General features: G+C 53.2%; 3 protein-coding genes across 3 annotated transcripts in view; 1 reads left to right on the forward strand and 2 right to left on the reverse strand.

Annotated features, from left to right (window-relative positions):
• Positions 1-18,290, reverse strand: part of ASB6 (ankyrin repeat and SOCS box containing 6) — a 370,010-nt gene that overhangs the window by 148,179 nt on the left and 203,541 nt on the right. The window lies entirely within an intron of this gene.
• On the forward strand, positions 409-5,270 carry TOR1B (torsin family 1 member B). The gene is made up of 5 exons (XM_049774111.1): positions 409-672; positions 881-1,146; positions 2,511-2,686; positions 4,461-4,588; positions 4,730-5,270. The coding sequence occupies exons 1-5, from the start codon at positions 474-476 to the stop codon at positions 4,969-4,971; spliced, it is 1,011 nt and encodes a 336-aa protein (XP_049630068.1). The 5' UTR covers positions 409-473; the 3' UTR covers positions 4,972-5,270.
• On the reverse strand, positions 9,168-17,265 carry TOR1A (torsin family 1 member A). The gene is made up of 5 exons (XM_049774064.1): positions 16,972-17,265; positions 15,856-16,121; positions 12,086-12,261; positions 11,870-11,997; positions 9,168-9,890 (listed from the first exon to the last, which is right to left on the reverse strand). The coding sequence occupies exons 1-5, from the start codon at positions 17,153-17,155 to the stop codon at positions 9,637-9,639; spliced, it is 1,008 nt and encodes a 335-aa protein (XP_049630021.1). The 5' UTR covers positions 17,156-17,265; the 3' UTR covers positions 9,168-9,636.

Genomic DNA, 18,290 nt, shown 5'->3' on the forward strand with positions numbered 1-18,290 from the left:
CTCCTGGCTCTACGCTCAGAAATTGCTCCTGGCAGGCTCGGGGGACCATATGGGATGCCGGGATTCGAACCACCGACCTTCTGCATACAAGGCAAATGCCCTACCTCCATGCAAGTTTTACCCGGGCAAAACTTCTTATGCAAGAAGAGTACCACACCTGAAGCCAAAAGCAATGTAGCAAAATTTTTGAGCGTATAAACCAAATCAAACCAAACAAACAAACAGCACAACGGCATATAAATAATGTGAAAACGAGAAGAAAGTTGCCATGGACTCTAGCCATCATCCTCCATGCCACACACAAGATGGCGGTCGCCCAGGGACGCCCTCACCAACATGACTGCCCGCTGGTGGGCGGGGTCTCGAGCGGAAGTGACGAAAGCGGACATCCGCCCCAGCATTCTGCAGCCAGCTGTCACGCTGTGCAGCCAGACGCCCGTGCCTGGGGGGCGCGTGCAGGTGTTGCACGGAGGATGCTGCTGCGGGCGAGGCCTTTCGGGGTCCCCGCGGCGCTGTGCCTGCTGCTGCCGCAGGTGGTGGTGGGGTTCGAGCCCGTCAGCGTGTACCTGGCCGTCGGAGCGGCGTCTGCGCTCACGGGCCTTCTGCTCAACAAGGATCTGTATTGCCGCTTCACCGAGTGCTGCCTGGAGGAGAGGCCTCTCAACGCCACGGGTAGGCCTGGGGGGGTCTCTGTGCACGATCGCGGGGTTCACCTGGGCCGGGGGGATGCCGGGGATGGAGCTGATGAGCCCTAAAGCCTATGGAAGGCCATCCCAGTGCCTGTGCATCCTGCCTCAGGTTCTCCGGGCCAACCCTGTGCCCTCCCACCCCCCTGTAATGTGACATTTTCTCCCCCGGTTACTCGGGCTGGCGTTTGCAGCTCTTAGGTTGGACTTGGAAGAGAAGCTGTTCGGGCAGCACCTGGCCACCGAAGTTATTCTCAAGGCGCTGACGGGCTTCAAGAACAATAAGAACCCCAAGAAACCTTTGACTCTCTCCTTGCACGGCTGGGCTGGCACCGGCAAGAATTATATCAGCCAGATCGTGGCCGAAAACCTGCACCCCAAGGGGCTGAAGAGTAACTTCGTCCACCTGTTTGTGCCAACTCTGCATTTCCCACACGAGCACCAGATAAAACAGTACCAGGCAAGGGCACCTCCATTTCCCCCCCACCCCTAGGGCAGCAAGGGAGATCCGCCTGGGTGCTAACGCTGGCTTCTGTTTTCTGCTAGGTTAGGGTCCACCCATCCTGAGAGACTCCTTTGCCAAGTGATCTTGCCAAATTCAAACGACTCCCATTGGGAGGGGTTAGTAGCTGATGATTTTTGACTCAACAAGAGAGGGGTCTTGCTCTATGCTCCTCTATGGAGGAGCAGGAACTTGAATCCGCTTCTCAGATAGCCACTTCTTTGGTCCTCGTGACCCCTGAGGGAAGCAGGTTTGAGCATCTCCTCGTGCTTGAACTTACTTCTCTTCATCTCCCCTTTAGGGCTGCTTCTTTGTTCCTGCCCCAGGTTCTCCGGGCCAAGCCTGTGCCCTCCCACCCCCCTGTAATGTGACATTTTCTCCCCCTGTTACTCGGGCTGGCATTTGCAGCTCTTAGGTTGGGCTTGGAAGAGAAGCTCTTCGGGCAGCACCTGGCCACCAAAGTTATTCTCCAGCAAAGAACAGAGATGGTCTCTTCAAACCCTCCCCCCCCTTCCCTGTGCTATTGTATTCAGTTGTTTTGTAGAGTAGAGCTGTACTGAAGGAAGTTTTCTTGGGGATAGTAAATAGAAACAGAAACAGAAACTGAAAGAGGAAGGGCCTGAGGGAGAGATAGTACAGGAGATAAAAGCTCTGGCCTTGCTGGTAGCAGACCCTTTATTCTGGCCACCCCATGTCTTCACCTGGATGGAACACTACTGGGAGAAATTTCTCCCTCCCTACCTGACCCCCACTCCAAACGCAGAGCCAGGAGTAGTACCTTGAATACTCTTGGGGTGGCAGAAATTCCTGCACCTCCAAAAACCAAGAAACTGAAACAGGAAGTAGAAGCAAGAACTGTGCCATCCTGTATGGCAGGAGAATGCTGAAATGAATCCTGCGCTGCCTAGCCTTTTTCTCTCAGTTTCCAGAAATACAGGGCAAAGGACATCGGGGGAGTCTTGGGGCAGATTCATGGTCATAACTTCTGGGGGGAGGAGCAGAGGTGGCCCCAACACAGGCCCCTGACTCTTGGCCTGGGGTTCCTGGTCTCTGCTGGGGACCATCTCCAGGAACAGTGAGCTAGGGGTTGGTGCCAGTTAGCGAGTGTGCACCCTGCTGGTGCCTTTCAGAGGCCACCTTCACCCCTTTTCTTTGAGGAGGACACAGCATGTGCCTGTCACCAGGGCCTAGAGCAGGGGCTGTGGCTGATGTCTGGGTGCCCTGTGCTGAACCCCCTAGCTGGTTGGCAGTGGATCAGCAATCACTCACGTGACTCGGTCCTGAGCACCCCCTCCATTTCCTTTCCCTCCTGGCCGTTCTAGGACCAGCTGCAGAAATGGATCCGGGGCAACGTGAGTGCCTGTGCCAGCTCAGTGTTCATTTTTGACGAGATGGACAAGCTGTACCCCGGGGTGATCGATGCCATCAAACCTTTCCTGGACTACTATGAGCTGGTGGATGGTGTGTCCTACCGGAAGGCCATCTTCATCTTCCTCAGGTCAGCTGGACCCAGTCAGGGCCTCCCTGCGCCTGGAGCTACCTTAGGGTCCTGGAGAGGAGATGTATAGGGGATGTGTTTTCTTGTTTATGCAGGGACAGAGAAGGGACATAGAGGCCTGTGTCCTATCAAGGCTTTTACCAAAGGTTTTCCTTCTAGGAGGTTGCTGCCGCAGCCTGGCCTGGAGAGGGTGACTTGGGGTGCAGTGGGGGGGGGGGGCAGTATGGGCAGGAAATAAAGTCCACTACTGGGTCAAAGAGATGCTACAGTGGGGAAGGCGTTTGCCTTGCATGCAGCCAGATCAGAGCCTATCTCTTTTGGCATCCAATAGGATCCCCCCAAGCCCATCAGGTATGATCCCTGAGTCCAAAGCCAGGAGTAACATCACAGACTCTCGGGTATGGCTCAAACAATAACAACAACAACAAAAACTTATTTCCTAGAGCTATGCCTCTTTCTTAGCATTAAATAAAGCCATCCTGGTTGGTGTGGGAATATGATGCCAGATGACTGGATCACATGCTTTCCATGTGGGAACCCCAGTCTGGCTCCTTGGCACAAGATGGCAACCTGAGTACTGCTGAGTTCTAAAACCTGAGAATGGGCCCTAAAATCCAACACAACAGAAACAGCAAAACCGTAAAAGAAAAAACCATAGATTATCTACAGCTTTTAAAGTGATTTTTTAAGCTTCTTGGGGGGGAGGGGAAGATGTTATTTTTTTCCTTCGATAGCAAGAAAGTTTTTTTTTTTGTTTTTTTTTTTTTGGTTTTTGGGTCACAGCCAGCAGCACTCAGGGGTCACTCCTGGCTCCACGCTCAGAAATCGCTCCTGGCAGGCTCAGGGGACCATATGGGATGCCGGGATTTGAACCAATGACCTGCATGAAAGGCAAATGCCTTACCTCTATGCTATCTCTCTGGCGCCAAGAAAGTATCTTTTCTTTTTTTTTTTTTTTTTTTTTTTTGGTTTTTGGGCCACACCCGTTTGACGCTCAGGGTTTACTCCTGGCTATGTGCTCAGAAATCGCCCCTGGCTTGGGGGGACCATATGGGACGCCGGGGGATCGAACCGCGGTCCGTTCCGTTCCTTGGCTAGCGCTTGTAAGGCAGACACCTTACCTCTAGCGCCACCTTCCCGGCCCCAAGAAAGTATCTTTTCATTAAGAATAAACTAAAGTGGGGCCAGAGCATTGGTGCAAGTGGTAGGGCATTTGCCTTGCACATGCTAACCTAGGACAGATCTGGGTTTGATAACCCAGTGTCCCATATGGTTCCCCAAGCCAGGAGTGATTTCTTTTTTTTTTTTTTTTGGTTTTTGGTTTTTGGGCCACACCCGTTTGATGCTCAGGGGTTACTCCTGGCTATACACTCAGAAATCGCTCCTGGCTTGGGGGGACCATATGGGACGCCGGGGGATCGAACCGCGGTCCGTCCTACACTAGCGCTTGTGAGGCAGACACCTTACCTCTAGCGCCACCTTCCCGGCCCCAGGAGTGATTTCTGAGCACATAGCCAGGAGTATCCTCTGAGCGCCACCGGGTGTGGCCTTAAAATGAAAACAAAGAATAAACTTAAAGGGCTGGAAAGATAGCAGTGGGAAGGGTGTTTGCCTTGCACACAGGTTCAGTCAATTCCTGACCCAATATGGTCCCCCAACCTGAGCACCACCAGGTATCGCCCCCAAAGCAAACAATGAACTTAGCACAGCTTAATGCCCCGCCCTGGTCTCAAATGTCTCTGCGTTGTGGGTCTTGATTTCTTTCTGATCTCAGCAATGCCGGTGGAGACCTGATCACCAAGGCCACCCTGGATGCATGGCGGGCAGGCAAGAAGAGAGAGGACATCCAGCTGAAGGATCTAGAAGCGGTGTTGTCACTTGGGGTCTTCAACAATAAGCACAGTAAGTCGGTGGACTGGGGGAGCCCCTGGGACCCTTGCTCTGTGTGTGGCTGAATCTGGGGCTTCTGCTTGGCATTGTATGGTGGGGGCCCTCCTGTGCCTTTGGGCCAGCCAGCACCTCATTGGAATGTCCCTGTGGCAGGTGGCCTATGGCGAAGCGGGTTGATTGACCGGAACCTCATCGACTACTTCATCCCCTTCTTGCCCCTGGAGTACCGGCACGTGAAGATGTGCGTGAGGGCCGAGATGCGGTCCCGTGGCACTCCCATAGACGAAGCCATGGTCACCCAGGTGGCCGACGAAATGACCTTTTTCCCCAAAGACGAGAAGATTTACTCAGACAAAGGTTGCAAGACAGTACAGGCACGGCTGGACTTCTACTAGCCCCTTGCTGCTGTCCCCAGAAGCCTGGAAACTTCTGAGGGTCAGGTAGGGGCTGCAGGGCTCCCTGAATGGGTAAGCTGCCCAGTTTCTCCCATGTGCCTGGAAGCAGCATTTTGCACAGTGGCGGCACTCCCGCCCACCTCTGCCCTCGCCAGATAGGCCTGGTTTCGCCTCAAGTGCCTTGAACGTGGCTGTGGGAGGTTCCCCTCGATGAAGCCTGACCCCCAGCTCGGGAGTGCCAGGCCTTCCTGGGATCTGGGCACTTGACCCCTATTCAGGGCACAGGCAGCGATGATAATTTGTGGCTTACACAGGTAGCCATGGGCAGACACATTTGGGGGAATTTCTAGTAGGGGAACTCTTGAGGGCCCCCCTACCTGCCTACTGCCAAACTGATCTGGTCACAGAGACCTTTACTGTCCTTCGGTGAGCTAATCCAGACCCCCTGTGTCCCGTGTATATCCTGTGGAAGTTGATCACTACGGAGCTGGGGTTCTCCCAGCCAGACTTGGCGCTGCCCAGCAGGAAGAGCATAATTCTGGGGTGCCGTGTCTGTTACACTCGATCCCTGGGACCTTCTCTGTGCAGGACCCACCCCACTCCCACCCTTCAGGGTTATACTGCAGGCCAGGAAGTGAAATATGGTGCTTGTCGAGTGGGTCTCCACCTGATGGTTTCCACCCTGCTGACTTCAGAGTGGGGGGAGGACCAGCCATACACCTTACCCAGGCTCTCGGCCCCTGCTTTGGCAACTAACAGGAATGACAGTTGATGCAGAGTTACAATTGTTGCTCCACTGTGACCCTGTCTGCTGGCACCGGGTAGGGCCTGGGAGAGCTGCAAGCCAAGCTGCTCATGTCATGGGACAATGAGACGAGGGGGATGCAGTGGTAGGGCACCTGCAGGTGGAATGAGGCCAGCATGTGGTAAACTCAGAGCGGGGGACCCCTGGAGTGGCTTTGCTTGGTTCAGACCTCTCCCGACCTGCCGGGGCCAGGTAGGCGAGGCTGGAATGTTCTCAAGTTCACTTTCGCAAATTGGAGGTGACTCAAGTCTCTTTCGTCACCTCCTGGCTAGGAGGTTTCCGTGTTTACAAATGAAGCAATAAATCGGACACGTGTTGGCCACCTTCGGACCAGTGACTGATTTGGAACTGGGAAAGGCCCCGGCTGCCCCCTGCCCCTGGTCCGGCCCAGTCCGGCCTCCCCTGACCCCATGTCAGATAAGAGCTGGAGGTTTGACATCCTGAATGTAAGATAATAAAGCTAGAATTTCAACATGCCAGGCGCACCCTTTGGCAAACTTGTTTTTGAGTCTGTGGTTACCTCGAGACCTGGGCAGTGGGGAGGGCACCTCAGTAGCACTAGTAGTCGGGCCTTAGATGCCCTGCTTAATGTCTCATAGCAACACTGGCTCTGGGGGGCTGTTTCTCAATGATGCAAAGCTTAAAGATGATGGGCTATTCAACTTGTCTTGGGTAAAATGGCCAGAAAGGACTACATTTCTGTCTTCTAAAACCTTCACAGGCAGGACGTGGTCTCTGGGTAAAAGCCTGAGTGGCTGCTGACACTGATCTTGGGTGGCTTTGTTTTGTTTTGTTTTGTTTTGTTTTGTTCTGTTCACATCTTGTGGTGCTCAGGGGTTTCCTGGTTCTGTACTCAGGAATCACTCCTGGCAGTGCTCAGGGGACTATATGGGATGCTGGGGATTGAACCCAGGTCTGCCGTGTTCAAAGCAAAAGCTGTGCTATCACTCTGGCTCAATTCTTTTTTGTTTGTTTTTAGGCCACACCCAGTGGAGCTCCAGGGTTACTCCTGGCAGGCTCAGGAGGCCATTGGATTCAAACTACCGTTGAGTGACCCCTGAGCACTGCCGGGTGTGACCCAAAAACCAAACCAAAACAAAAAACCAACCTCAATTGGCTTGTGGGGAAGGCCTGGAGCCTAGTCCAGAGGGTAAAGCACTTGCCTTGCATGCAGCCAACTCAGATCTGATCCTGGGAATCTATATAGTATCTTAAACTCCACCAGGAGTAATGTGTTATTTTGGGGGGGGGGGCGCACCCAGTGACACTCAGGGTTTACTCCTGGTTATGTGCTCAAAAATTGCTCCTGGCTAGGGGGACCATATGGGACACTGGGGGAATCAAACCATGGTCCACCTAGGTCAGCCACGTGTAATGCAAGGCAAACGGCCTACCTCTGCGATACTGCTCCAGTCTAATGTTTGTTTTTTTCTTTTTGAAGTTAAATTTGTTTGGTTTTGGTCACACCTGACAACTCTGCTTGCAGAAATCACTCATGCCAGGCAGGGGATACAAGTTGGGTCAGCTGCATACAAAGCAAACAACACCCTTCCCATTGTGCTATTGCTCTGGCCCCAGGAGTAACCCATGTTGTTGGGTGTGGCCCTCCCCCACTAGCCCCCCCCAAAAAAAAAACCCAAACAAACCTGGATTGGCTATGTGCAGGAAAGCATCCTACCCAATGTGCCCTCTGCCCTCTCCAACCCTGGCCCCAGTGCTGCTACATCAAATCCATGCAAGATTAGCCTGGAACCAGGAGCCAAAGCTGCTGCTAGCCTGAGGGAGGAAGGCCCAGCATGACAGCTGATTGCAGCCTGGGCGCTGTCCACTTGCTTTTTTGGCTCAGGAGTCAATGCTTGGGGTGTTCTTCCTAACAGTGCTAGAAATGGTGCCTGGAGCTCCCATAGGCAAAGTGTGAATCTCAGCTCATAAACATCTCCCGAACCCGCTCACTCCTGCTCAAGAATGGAAGTGTTTTCCCATGAAAACACTTAGGAGGGGCTGAAGCTGAGCAGGACAGGAAGCTGATTGGCTAGTTGGCACTTGTTTGGTGTTTTTGGTGCCACACAAGGCAATGCTAAAGCATCATTCCTGCAGACTAGGAGGGGAACCATACCCATACCCACACCCACACCCATGCCATGGATCGACCCAGGCCCGTCACATGCAAGACAAGTGCCTTACTAGTGCTACACTGTCACTCCAGCCCCCTGGATGTCCTTTTACTGTGACTCACCAATGCCAACATTCTGACACTGGGACAGTAGCGATGACTCCACAGGATTCAAATCCTCTTTGTCCCCACCTTGGCTGCTCATTTCCCATGGGTGTGAATTTCATCAGGATTTTTAGGACAGGCCAGAATGATAGCACATCACGGCATTTGCCTTGCATGCGGCTGACCCAGGTTCAATCCCCAACATCCCACAGGGTTCAGCAATCCTGCCAGGCATGATTTCTGAACAGAGCCTGGAATAATCCAAGTGCTACCAGGTATGGCCCAAAAACAAAGAACTGGGTGAGGCTGGAGCAGTAACACAACAGGTAAGGTGTTCACCTTGCATATGGCCAACCCAGGTTAGATCCATAGGGTCCCCTGAACTTGCCAGGAGTGGTCCAAACCCCAAAAGTGGTCCCTCCAAAAGAAAGTATTTCTAGGATGACCCTGATGCACACCCATTGATACTCAGTTGGAGATTGGAGATACCTCCCCCAACCCCCGGCCAGGCACTGGCTCTAAGTCCTTTAATCTGCAGCTGGGGCCACATCAGAAATGCATTTGAAGCGGGAGAGACAATACAGCAGGGAAGGTATAGTGCACAGGGGACCCAGGTTCAATTCCTGCCAGCACTAGGGGTTGTAATGGAACTGAGCCTAATTTGAAATGTGGGTACCACCACATAGGGTCCTCAGTGCTGCCAGAAGTGAACCCTGAGCATTGCTGGGTGTAGCCCGCCCTGAGAAAAAGACATACCTTTGAGGCTAAAGTGATAGCACAATGGGGAGGGCGCTTGCCTTGCACATGGCCAACTCAACTTCAATCTCTAACATCCTATGAAGTCCCCAAGTGTCACCAGGAATGATTCTTGAGTGCAGAGCCCAGAGTAACCCATGAATGTTGCTGGGTGTATAGCCCCAAAATCAACCCCCACTCCTCAATGCCACCCTGCCTGTCCTCTTCACAAAAGCTCACTCGGGCATGAAGGTGTCACAACTGGCCACACCTGGTATAACAAGGTACAAACTTGGTAGAGATGCTCCCCATTGGGAAACTTTCCTGTTCCATCTATCCGGGAGATGAATTCCTATGGTCTGAAGAGTCTTCCAGCAGGGTTATAAACAGAGCCCAGGACCCCCTCTCCCAGCACAGATCAAAGCAAACCACTGTGAGTATGCAAAGTTTCTCGTGATATTAAAAATCATTTTAAGGGGCCAGAGCCATAATAAAGTGGAGAAGGCATTCGCCTTTGCATGTGGCCCACCCAGCATGCTGGGTTCAATCCCCAGCAAGCCATATAGTCCCCCGAGCCTACCAAGAGCAGTTTCTGAGTGCAGAACCAGGAGTAACTCCTGAGTGCCGCCGCCGTGTGGCTCCAAAACCAATAATGATAATAACAATAATAATAAAACGTTTTAAATAAAGTTTAGACATGTTCAGTAAAACTTGCTTCTCCTGCCTCTGACAAGCTTGAAATCAAAACATGATTTTCAAAAAATCCTAAGATGCCCTCGGATGAGCATCTGGGGGTGGTGCCTCCTTCCGAGGGTTATGGGGACCAGTTCTGAAGTCCATGGGGGGGGTCTTGGGGAGCGACTGACCACAGCTGGGACCGTGGGGGAACGTGCCCGGGAAAGGTGAGTCAGTCGTCGTCATAGTAATAGTCTAACTTGGTGAACACAGTCTTGCAGCCTTTGTCAGAGAAGACGCGCTCATCCTTGGGAAAGAAGGTCATCTCGTCTGCCACGCGGGTGACAATGTCCTCGTCGGGGACATGGCCTCGAGCCTGCATCTCCGCCCGGATGCACATCTTCACGTGTCGGTACTCCAGGGGCAGGAAAGGCACGAAGTAGTCGATGAGGTTCCTGTCGATCAAGCTGCTGTGCCAGAAGCCGCCTGGGAAGAGGAAAACAGGCGCTGGGCACCATGGCTAGGGGCTGTCCTCACTCTGCGTCTCCCAGCCAGGCCTGGGCAGGGACAGGTGAGGGGACCCCCAGGATATGCCTAGCACAAGCCAGTTCAGAGAGGCAAAGCCAGGCCAGGCAGGTGGGTAGTACTGATCGCACCTGTGCCTCTGACACATCTTTAATGCCCGGATCTGTGTAGTCTGGACCACAGTGGGCACGACAAATTGTGATGGAAGGCTTGAGCTATGGGCCTGCAGGTGGCCCATTTCCTGCAATGCAGGCTGGCTGTATACCCAGACTCCCCAGAATCCCCTCAGGTGCACCGTCTATCTTCCTTGTCCAATGCTGCCCATGCCTAATCCACCCAAATCTGAACCCTGGCCCCACCCACAGAAGACACAGTGCTGGCCCAAGTTCAGGCTGTTTCCTGTGCTGAAGGTTGAAGGTTCTATTTTTTTTGTTTGTTTGTTTTTAGGCCACACAGTCGGCGCTCAGGGGTTATTTCTGGCTCTGCACTTAGAAATTGCTCCTGGCAGACTCCAGGGACTATATGGGATGCCAAGATTCGACCCCAGGTCCATCCCAGGTCAGCTGCATGCAAAGCAAATGTCCTACCACTGTGCTATTGCTCTGGTCCCGGTTGAAGGTTCTAGCATCCACATCATCTCCTTAGAAATGCATGCACAGGGGCCGGAGAGATAGCATGGAGATAAGGTGTTTGCCTTGCATGCAGAAGGACGGTGGTTCGAATCCCAGCATCCCATATGGTCCCCTGAGTCTGCCAGGAGTGATTTCTGAGCAGAGTCAGGAATAACTCCTGAACGCTGCTGGGTGTGACCCAAAACCCAGAAGGAAAAAAAAAAAAAAATGCATACACAACTATTCCCACTGATAAAAATGGAAGGTGAATGGGGGTAAGTGGTGGGACAATCTTGGGGTGCTCAGGACCTCTGTAGGTGCTGCTCCCCATGCCTACCCTCCAAGCCCACTTTAAACCCAGCTGGTAGGGTTTGATGACGGCTTTATACTGAGGGCAAATGACCATAGCCCCATGGCGGTAATGAGAGCTGGAATCCCCAGACTCAGGTCGGGTTCTAGAGCATCCCCAAGTGTGGAACGAAGGGCTCCCACAACCGGGGCAGAAGAGTGTGGGGTGAGGAGATGAAGGAGCCGAGATGTCCCTCCTCCTCAGGTGCTGTTCTGTACATAGGTTCAGTTGCTTTGGTTTGGACCCAGTTGTTTCCTGGACCAGGTGTCAACAGCCCTAAGCGGCCCCAACAGAACTCAGGCTGGGCCGCTCGCACCCCAAACCCGTACATTCAGGCTTAGCTCCTAATGGCACTGGTGTATAAGTGTGTGTGAGTGTATGTGTCTTTGTGATGTGTGTCTGTGTGTGTGCCCGTGGTGTGTATGTGTGTGGAAGGAGGCCCAGAAGCTTCTCAAAGCATCTCATAGGATGCTCAGTTTTCTTTCTGGGCCATCCTCGGTAGTGCTCAGGGAAAACTAAACAGGCTCAGGGCATCAACTCAAGTGGTGAGAACTGACCCACAACAGTGATTTTTTTTTTTCTTTTGTTTTGTTTGTTTGTTTTTGGGTACACCCAGCAGCAGGCTCAGGGGTTACTCCAGGCTCTACGCTCAGAAATCGCTCCTGGCTGGCTCGGGGGAACATATGGGATGCTAGGATTCGAACCACCGTCCTGCATGCAAGGCAAACACCTTACCTCCATGCCATCTCTCCGGCCCCTACAACAGTGATTTGACTCTGGCCCCTACTTACTGTTTTTCTTTTATAGTTTTTGTTGTTTTGGGGCCACAGCTCGTGGTACTCAGGGGTTATTTATTCCTGGTTCTGTGTTCAGAGATTACTAGTAGCGGTGTTCAGGGAACCATCTAAGAGACGGAGGATCGAACCCAGGTCTGCTGTGAGCAAGCCCGTTGCCGGCCCCCTTCCCTCCACCGCCCTTACTGTTCTTGTTGTTGAAGACGGACACCGACAGTGCATGCTCCATGTCCTTCAGCCGGATCTCCTCCCGCTGCCTCCCGCTCCTCCAGAAATCCAGAGCCACGTCTGTGATCCTCTCAGCGCCAGCGTTGCTGCGAGACCAGGCAGGCGAGTGAGGACCGGACGCTGCCCACAACTGAGGCTGGGGGTGCCGCCAAACCCCAGGGGCATTCGTCTCACCTGAGGAAGACGAAGATGGCCTTTCGGTAGGACACACGGTCCACCAGCTCATAGTAGTCCAGGAAGGGCTTGATGGCGTCGATGAGGCCCGCGTGCATCTTGTCCATCTCATCGAAGATGAACAGGGACCGGGCGCAGGTACTCACGTTGCCTCGGATCCACATCTGTAGCTGGTCCTACGACACAAATTGCGGTGGTGAGGGGGGAAGGGGCAGGAGAACAAGGCCACGGTCTCAGTGCAGTGGTGACCCCCAAGGCCACGTACCCTCGTAGGTACTTCTACACTACCCTGCATGCTGGGAATCTACACACTCATTTCACAGATGAGCTGGGGGCTGAGGCTGGATTCCTAAGTCTCACCTACACTGTGTGCATTGTAACTGGTCTCATCTGGGCTGTCATAAATATGGACCTTATTGCTCACCCTGTGGATAGAGGCCTTCCTAGAAGAAGCCAGGCACCCAGCAATCTCATCTACCCCCTTCTCCTGGAACTCACAGGTGGATAATCAGAGTCACAGGAAGGATAGTAGGTCCCCCCATCCCCGGGAGCCAGGCAAAGGATTGGGTGCCTCTGCGGGGGGTGGGGGGGGCTGTTGGCCAGGAGTCAGCCCCTAAGCACTGCCAAGCACCCCTCAAACCCCCCAAACTTTGAGCAATGACGCTATTCCCAGGCAGGAGTGACTTGCCTTTGAGAGTTTAGTTGGCCCAGCTTCTCCTAAGGGGGCTACTGGGAGAATCAGGGACCCCTGCAACTGACTGACAGCATCAAGTCCCTCCCCACACACACTGAGTTCTCTGTGTATGGGGGTAGGGGGAGCTGCCCTGACCACGCCCCCAAACCAGGTGAGTGGTCCCAGGTCTGTGAAGATACCATGACATGGAGGTTCAGAGCAGCTAAAAGGTGCATCTGCAGCAGCGTTTGCCTTGCAAGCAGCTGATCCAGGACCAAAGGTGGTTGGTTTGAATCCCGGTGTCCCATATGGTCCCCCGTGCCTGCCAGGAGCTGTTTCTGAGCAGACAGCCAGGAGTAACCCCTGAGCACTGCCAGGTGTGGCCCAAAAACCAAAAAAAAAAAAAGGTGCATCTGATGTCACACAGCTGCCATACAGTGGGGCCTGAATGCTTAGCAGGTGGCCCAGCTCATCCCCATTGAGTCCTGCGTCCCTAAGGTGGGTGAACCTATGCACAGGTAATAGTAAATTTCTAGTTCTGGGTTTCCAGAAGTGAAAGATGCTGCTCCCCTGGAAGTGGGGAACACTCTATGTAAGACAGACTGAGGGGGAGGGGGAATACTCAGTGGGGGGTAGTGAGGATAGTGCCATTATAGTGTGGCAGGTATGTGTTGCTTTTTCTTTTTAAGGGGTTGGATTTGGGGAGAACAGCCAGTGGTGCAGAGAGGTCACTCCTGGTGGGTCTCTGGGGACCATTTACAGTGTTAGGGAGAATCAAACTAGGGCTGGCCGCATAAGGCCAATTACTATAACCCCTATATTATTTCTCTACTTCCTTCTTTTCTTTTAATGAAACTTTGGGCCATACCCAAAAGGGAGGAAGTGGGGGCAGTTCTAGGGGGGTGCCAGGGATCAAACTAGATTGGCCACATCCAAGGCAAGAGCTATCAGCCCTACAGTCCCTCCTGCCCATGGGGGTGCTTTCTTGGCTCACTTACAGACAGCAAGTTTTCAGGAGGCGAGTGACTTTTTCTCTGACAAGGGAATCATGTCAATCTGAGAGTCTGGGCTCTACTCAAATGTGCAAAGTCCAGGCCTCAGGGTTTAACACTTGCAGGTGCTTAACTCTCAAAGTGACCATTTTACAGATAAAGAAACTCAAGATGAGCCCATTTGATGGGTTACAGAGCTACTTCCAATTAAAAGTCTATTAACGTAGGGGCCGAAAAGATAGCAGAGCAGTAGGGCGTTTGCCTTGCACGTGGCCAACCCTAGACAGAACCCAGTTGGATTCCCGGCATCCCATACAGTCCCCCCAACTCCTGAGCCTGCAGAGTCAGGAGTAACCTATGAGTGCCACCAGGTGTGGTCCAAAAATAAACAAAGGCTGTTAGCAGGAGCTAGAATGATGGTACACTGGGGAGGGCAATTTCCTTGCATGAAGCCAACCCAGGTTTGGTCCCAAGCATACCATGATCCCCAGAGTGCTGGAGTAACCCCTAAGTACTGCTGTGTGTGACTCAACCCTCAAAAAACAAACAAACAAACAAAAACACAAAAAAAGTATTAGCAGTGGCTGAAGACTGGGACATAAACCAATCAACTGGATGGAACAAAGCTGGCAAAACCTCAGTTAAAAATAAGTCTGACCGGAACAGTGTCGCAAGCATTAGGGCGTCTGCTTTGCACGTGCTAACTTAGGACGGACTGCAGTTCAATCCCCCGGCGTCCCATATGGTCCCCCAAGCCAGGGGCGATTCTGAGCGCATGGCCAGGAGTAACCCCTGAGTGTCACCGGGTGTGGCAGAGAAACAAACAAATAAAAGGGTCTGGAGGGGTCTGAGCAGTGGCGCAAGCAGTAGGGCATTTTGCCTTGCATGCACTGACCTAGGATGGACCGCAATTGGATCCCCCAGAGTACCAAATGGTTTGCCAAGCTAGGAGCGATTTTTGAGCATATAGCCAGAAGTAACCCCTGAGCTGACGTCACCGGGTATGTTCCAAAAACAAAAACAAAAACAAAAAAAGGTATGGAAACACCAGTGATATAGCATATAGGGCACTTGCCATGCACATGCTGTTGACACTCGTTTGATTTCCCAGCAGTGCACCAAGAGGTGTAACCCGAGCATGGCTGAGTGTGCACAATAACAAACCCCAGACCCCCACAAAGAAAACATGGAGTGGGAGACACAGCACAGTGGTAAGGCAGAATTCCATCCCTGACTCCCCACAAATTCACCTGAGTCCCACCAGGAGTGAGCCCTGACTGAGCACAGCAGCCAAACAGAAACCAAAAAGTAGAGAACAGAACAATAGCACACTGGGTACTGTGGCACAAGGACATTTGTCTTGCACACAGTCAACCCGGGTTCAATCACTACATTTCCCATAGGTTGGTCCCCCGAACATCACTAAGAGTGACCCTTAAGCACCACCAGGTGTGGCCCCCAAATAAAACAGAATAAAAGACCCCTCAAACTCCAGTTCATCATGCCACTAGCACCACCTTCTCATCTACAAAATGACAGATTTAAGATATCTTAGTTGGGGGGCCGGAGAGATAGTATGGAGGTAAGGCATTTGCCTTGCATGCAGAAGGTCGGTCATTTGAATCCCGGCATCCCATACAGTCCCCTGACCTGCCAGAAGCGATTTCTGAGCAGAGTCAGGAGGAACCACTGAGCGTGTCTGGGTGTGGCCCAAAAACCAAAAACCAAAAAAAAGAAAGAAAGATTTCCTAGTTGGGGGTCAGAGTGATAGCACAGCATTAGGGCATATGCCTTGCATGCCGCAGAGCTGGGAAGGACCCAGGCTTGATCCAGGGCATCCCATATGGTCTCCTGAGCCTGCCTGGACCAATTCCTGAGAGCAGAGCCAGGAGTAACCACTGAGTGCTGCTGCCGAGTGTGGGCTCCCCACCCGCAAAAAAAATTCCTAGTTGGACTCACACTTCTGCCTCTTTCTAGGGGGCCGGTACCCAGGGACCTCATTCACCTGCAAGTACAATTTCTGGGTTCTGCCCCTCCTGACCCACCACCAAGCAGCCTGATAAGCCTCGACAAGCCAGGACGGTGTGTCCCCATTCCGCTCTTGCCTTATACAGGGTGAGGTTGGAGGCGTGGGGGAAATGCAGCGTGGCCACAAACAAGTGCACATAGTCGCTGTTCAGACCCCCCTCATAGATGTTCTCTGCGATGATCTTGCTGACAAAATTCTTGCCCGTGCCGGTCCAGCCGTGCAGGGAGAGGGTGAGCGGTTTCTTGGGTTTGGGGTTACTTATGAAGCCCGACACGGCGTTGAGGATGACTTTCTTGGCCAAGTGCTGTCCGAAGAGTTTGCTGTCCAAGTCCTTTTGCAGTGCTGGGCAGAGAGTACAGGTGGAAAAATATCAAAGTTGCAGGGGCCGGAGCGGTAGCACAAGTGGCTACCACAAGTGTGGCCCCCCCCCATAAAAAAGATGAGGGTTGTGGGGGCCATAGCGGTGGCGCAAGTGGTAAGGCGTCTGTCTGCCTTGCATGCACTAGCCTAGGACGGACTGGGTTCGATCCCGGGCATCCCATAGGGTCTCCTAAAAGCCAGGGGGTGCGATTTCTGAGTGCATAGCCAGGTGGAACCCCTGAGCGTCAGCAGGTGTGCTCCCTCCATAAAAAAGATCAGAGTTGGGCCCGGAGATATAGCATAGCGGCGTTTGCCTTGCAAGCAGCCGATCCAGGACCAAAGGTGGTTGGTTCGAATCCCGGTGTCCCATATGGTCCCCCGTGCCTGCCAGGAGCTATTTCTGAGCAGACAGCCAGGAGTAACCCCTGAGCATCGCCGGGTGTGGCCCAAAAACAAAAACAAAAACAAAAACAAAAAAAGATCAGAGTTGCAAAAGGGGCAAGCTGGCAGGCTGGCATGCAAACCCGGGTAGTGGATACTAGGCTCGGTGCCCTTGTCACAGACTCTGAGCAGGGAAAAGGGGTGCTGTTGGGGTTCACCTGGGTCCGCCCCCAAGTCCTGATCCTGCCCAACTCCCTGGGGCCTGGATCAAAGTCCATGTTTGGATCCTTGGCTGCCATGACAGCTCCCATCACCGCCTCTCCAGCGGCCCAGATTTCGGGGTGTCGTCTCCGCTGGCCCAGCTCCACCTGGGGCCTTGCAGCCCTGGCAGGACTCGAACCCCTAACCCCACCACCCTGCCCCAGTGAGTCTAGCCAGGCCCCGGGCCTACCTTCCCGGCTCAAGCTCCGCTTCTGGCTGCAGCACTCGGCGAAGAGACAGTAGAGGCGCGGGTAGGAGATGTAGCCGGTGAGGACGCCGGCCAGGGCCAGGCCGAGGCTGATGGGCTCCACAGCACGCACCAGGTTCGGTGCCAGCAGCAGCACCAGGCCCAGCGCGGCCCGGCCCAGCTTCATGCCTCTCGCGATGACCGGCGGCCCGCGCGACACTCCCGCGCGACACTTCCGCTTCTTTTCCGGCAGCCGGCGCCGCCATCTTGGTCGAGGGGCGACGCCGCCGGCCGCCATCTTTGAGTGGGGCAAAAGCAGAGTCTGGCCCCGCCCACACGGCAATGATTCGCTGGTTTTTCTACTCCCCGCCTACATTTGTATATTTAAATCATTTGTTTTTCCCCGCCCCCCCGAGGGACCGGAGAGATTGCACAGCCAGTAGGGCGTTTGCTTTGCACGCAGCTGGTTCAGGATGGATGAATCTTGATGTCCCATATGGTCCCCGCCCCCAGCCAGGAGGGATTTCTGAGCGCAGAGCCAGGAGGAACCCCTGAGAATCCAACCCGGGTCTGGCCTCGGTTGGCCTTAGGGCTATCATTCTGGCTCCTGTCTTACTAATGTTTATTTATTTATTGGTTTTGGGGCCACACACGGTGACGCTCAGGAGTTACGCCTGGCTCTGCACTAAGAAATTGCTCCTGGGAGGGTCAGGGGACCATATGAGATTCTGGAGATTGAACCCAGGTCCGTCCAAAGTCATCTGCGTGCAAGGCAAACACCCTACTGCTGTGCCACCGCTCGGGTTCCTCTATTTTTTACTTTTATGTCTCAAGTGCTGAACTCAACATGTATATACTCCATTTAGTTCCCCATTGAAACTTGTCACCACACATTGTCTCATGTCTTGATTTGTGTTCCTTTACCCTCCTGGCAGCCACGAATTGGTCTCAGTTTATTGATCCCAAGTTTATTTTTATTTGGTTTTTGGGTCACACCCAGCAGCACTCAGGGGTTACTCCTGGCTCTATGCTCAGAAATTGCTCCTGGCAGGTTCAGGGGACCATATGGGATGTCAGGTTTCGAACCACCCTCCTTCTGCATGTAAGGCAAGCACCCTACCTCCATGCTATCTCTCCGGCCCCTCCTTACTAGATTCTAACTATGAGTTTGGAGCTGGAAGATCAGCAGTTAAGTGCTCATTGGGGGAAGGAGTGTTTGGGTCACACTTACGGTGCTCAGGGATCACTCCTGGGGTGATATGTAGAACCATGATGGATTACTGGGTCCTACCTTACCCACTATTCATTCTCAACCCTAGGGT

Source organism: Suncus etruscus, chromosome 5 (assembly GCF_024139225.1).
Source record: "Suncus etruscus isolate mSunEtr1 chromosome 5, mSunEtr1.pri.cur, whole genome shotgun sequence".
Classification (NCBI taxonomy): Eukaryota; Metazoa; Chordata; class Mammalia; order Eulipotyphla; family Soricidae; genus Suncus; species Suncus etruscus.

Excerpts from the sequence above, each read along its gene's own strand:
- TOR1A (XM_049774064.1), bottom strand. The coding sequence starts at position 17,155 with ATGAAGCTGGGCCGGGCCGCGCTGGGCCTGGTGCTGCTGCTGGCACCG. Across the intron at positions 12,262-15,855 it reads CCAACCTCACCCTGTATAAG|GACCAGCTACAGATGTGGAT; the intron begins GCAAGAGCGGAA and ends TTTGTGTCGTAG. Across the intron at positions 11,998-12,085 it reads GCCATCTTCGTCTTCCTCAG|CAACGCTGGCGCTGAGAGGA; the intron begins GTGAGACGAATG and ends CTGGTCTCGCAG.
- TOR1B (XM_049774111.1), top strand. The coding sequence starts at position 474 with ATGCTGCTGCGGGCGAGGCCTTTCGGGGTCCCCGCGGCGCTGTGCCTG. Across the intron at positions 1,147-2,510 it reads ACCAGATAAAACAGTACCAG|GACCAGCTGCAGAAATGGAT; the intron begins GCAAGGGCACCT and ends TGGCCGTTCTAG. Across the intron at positions 2,687-4,460 it reads GCCATCTTCATCTTCCTCAG|CAATGCCGGTGGAGACCTGA; the intron begins GTCAGCTGGACC and ends TTCTGATCTCAG.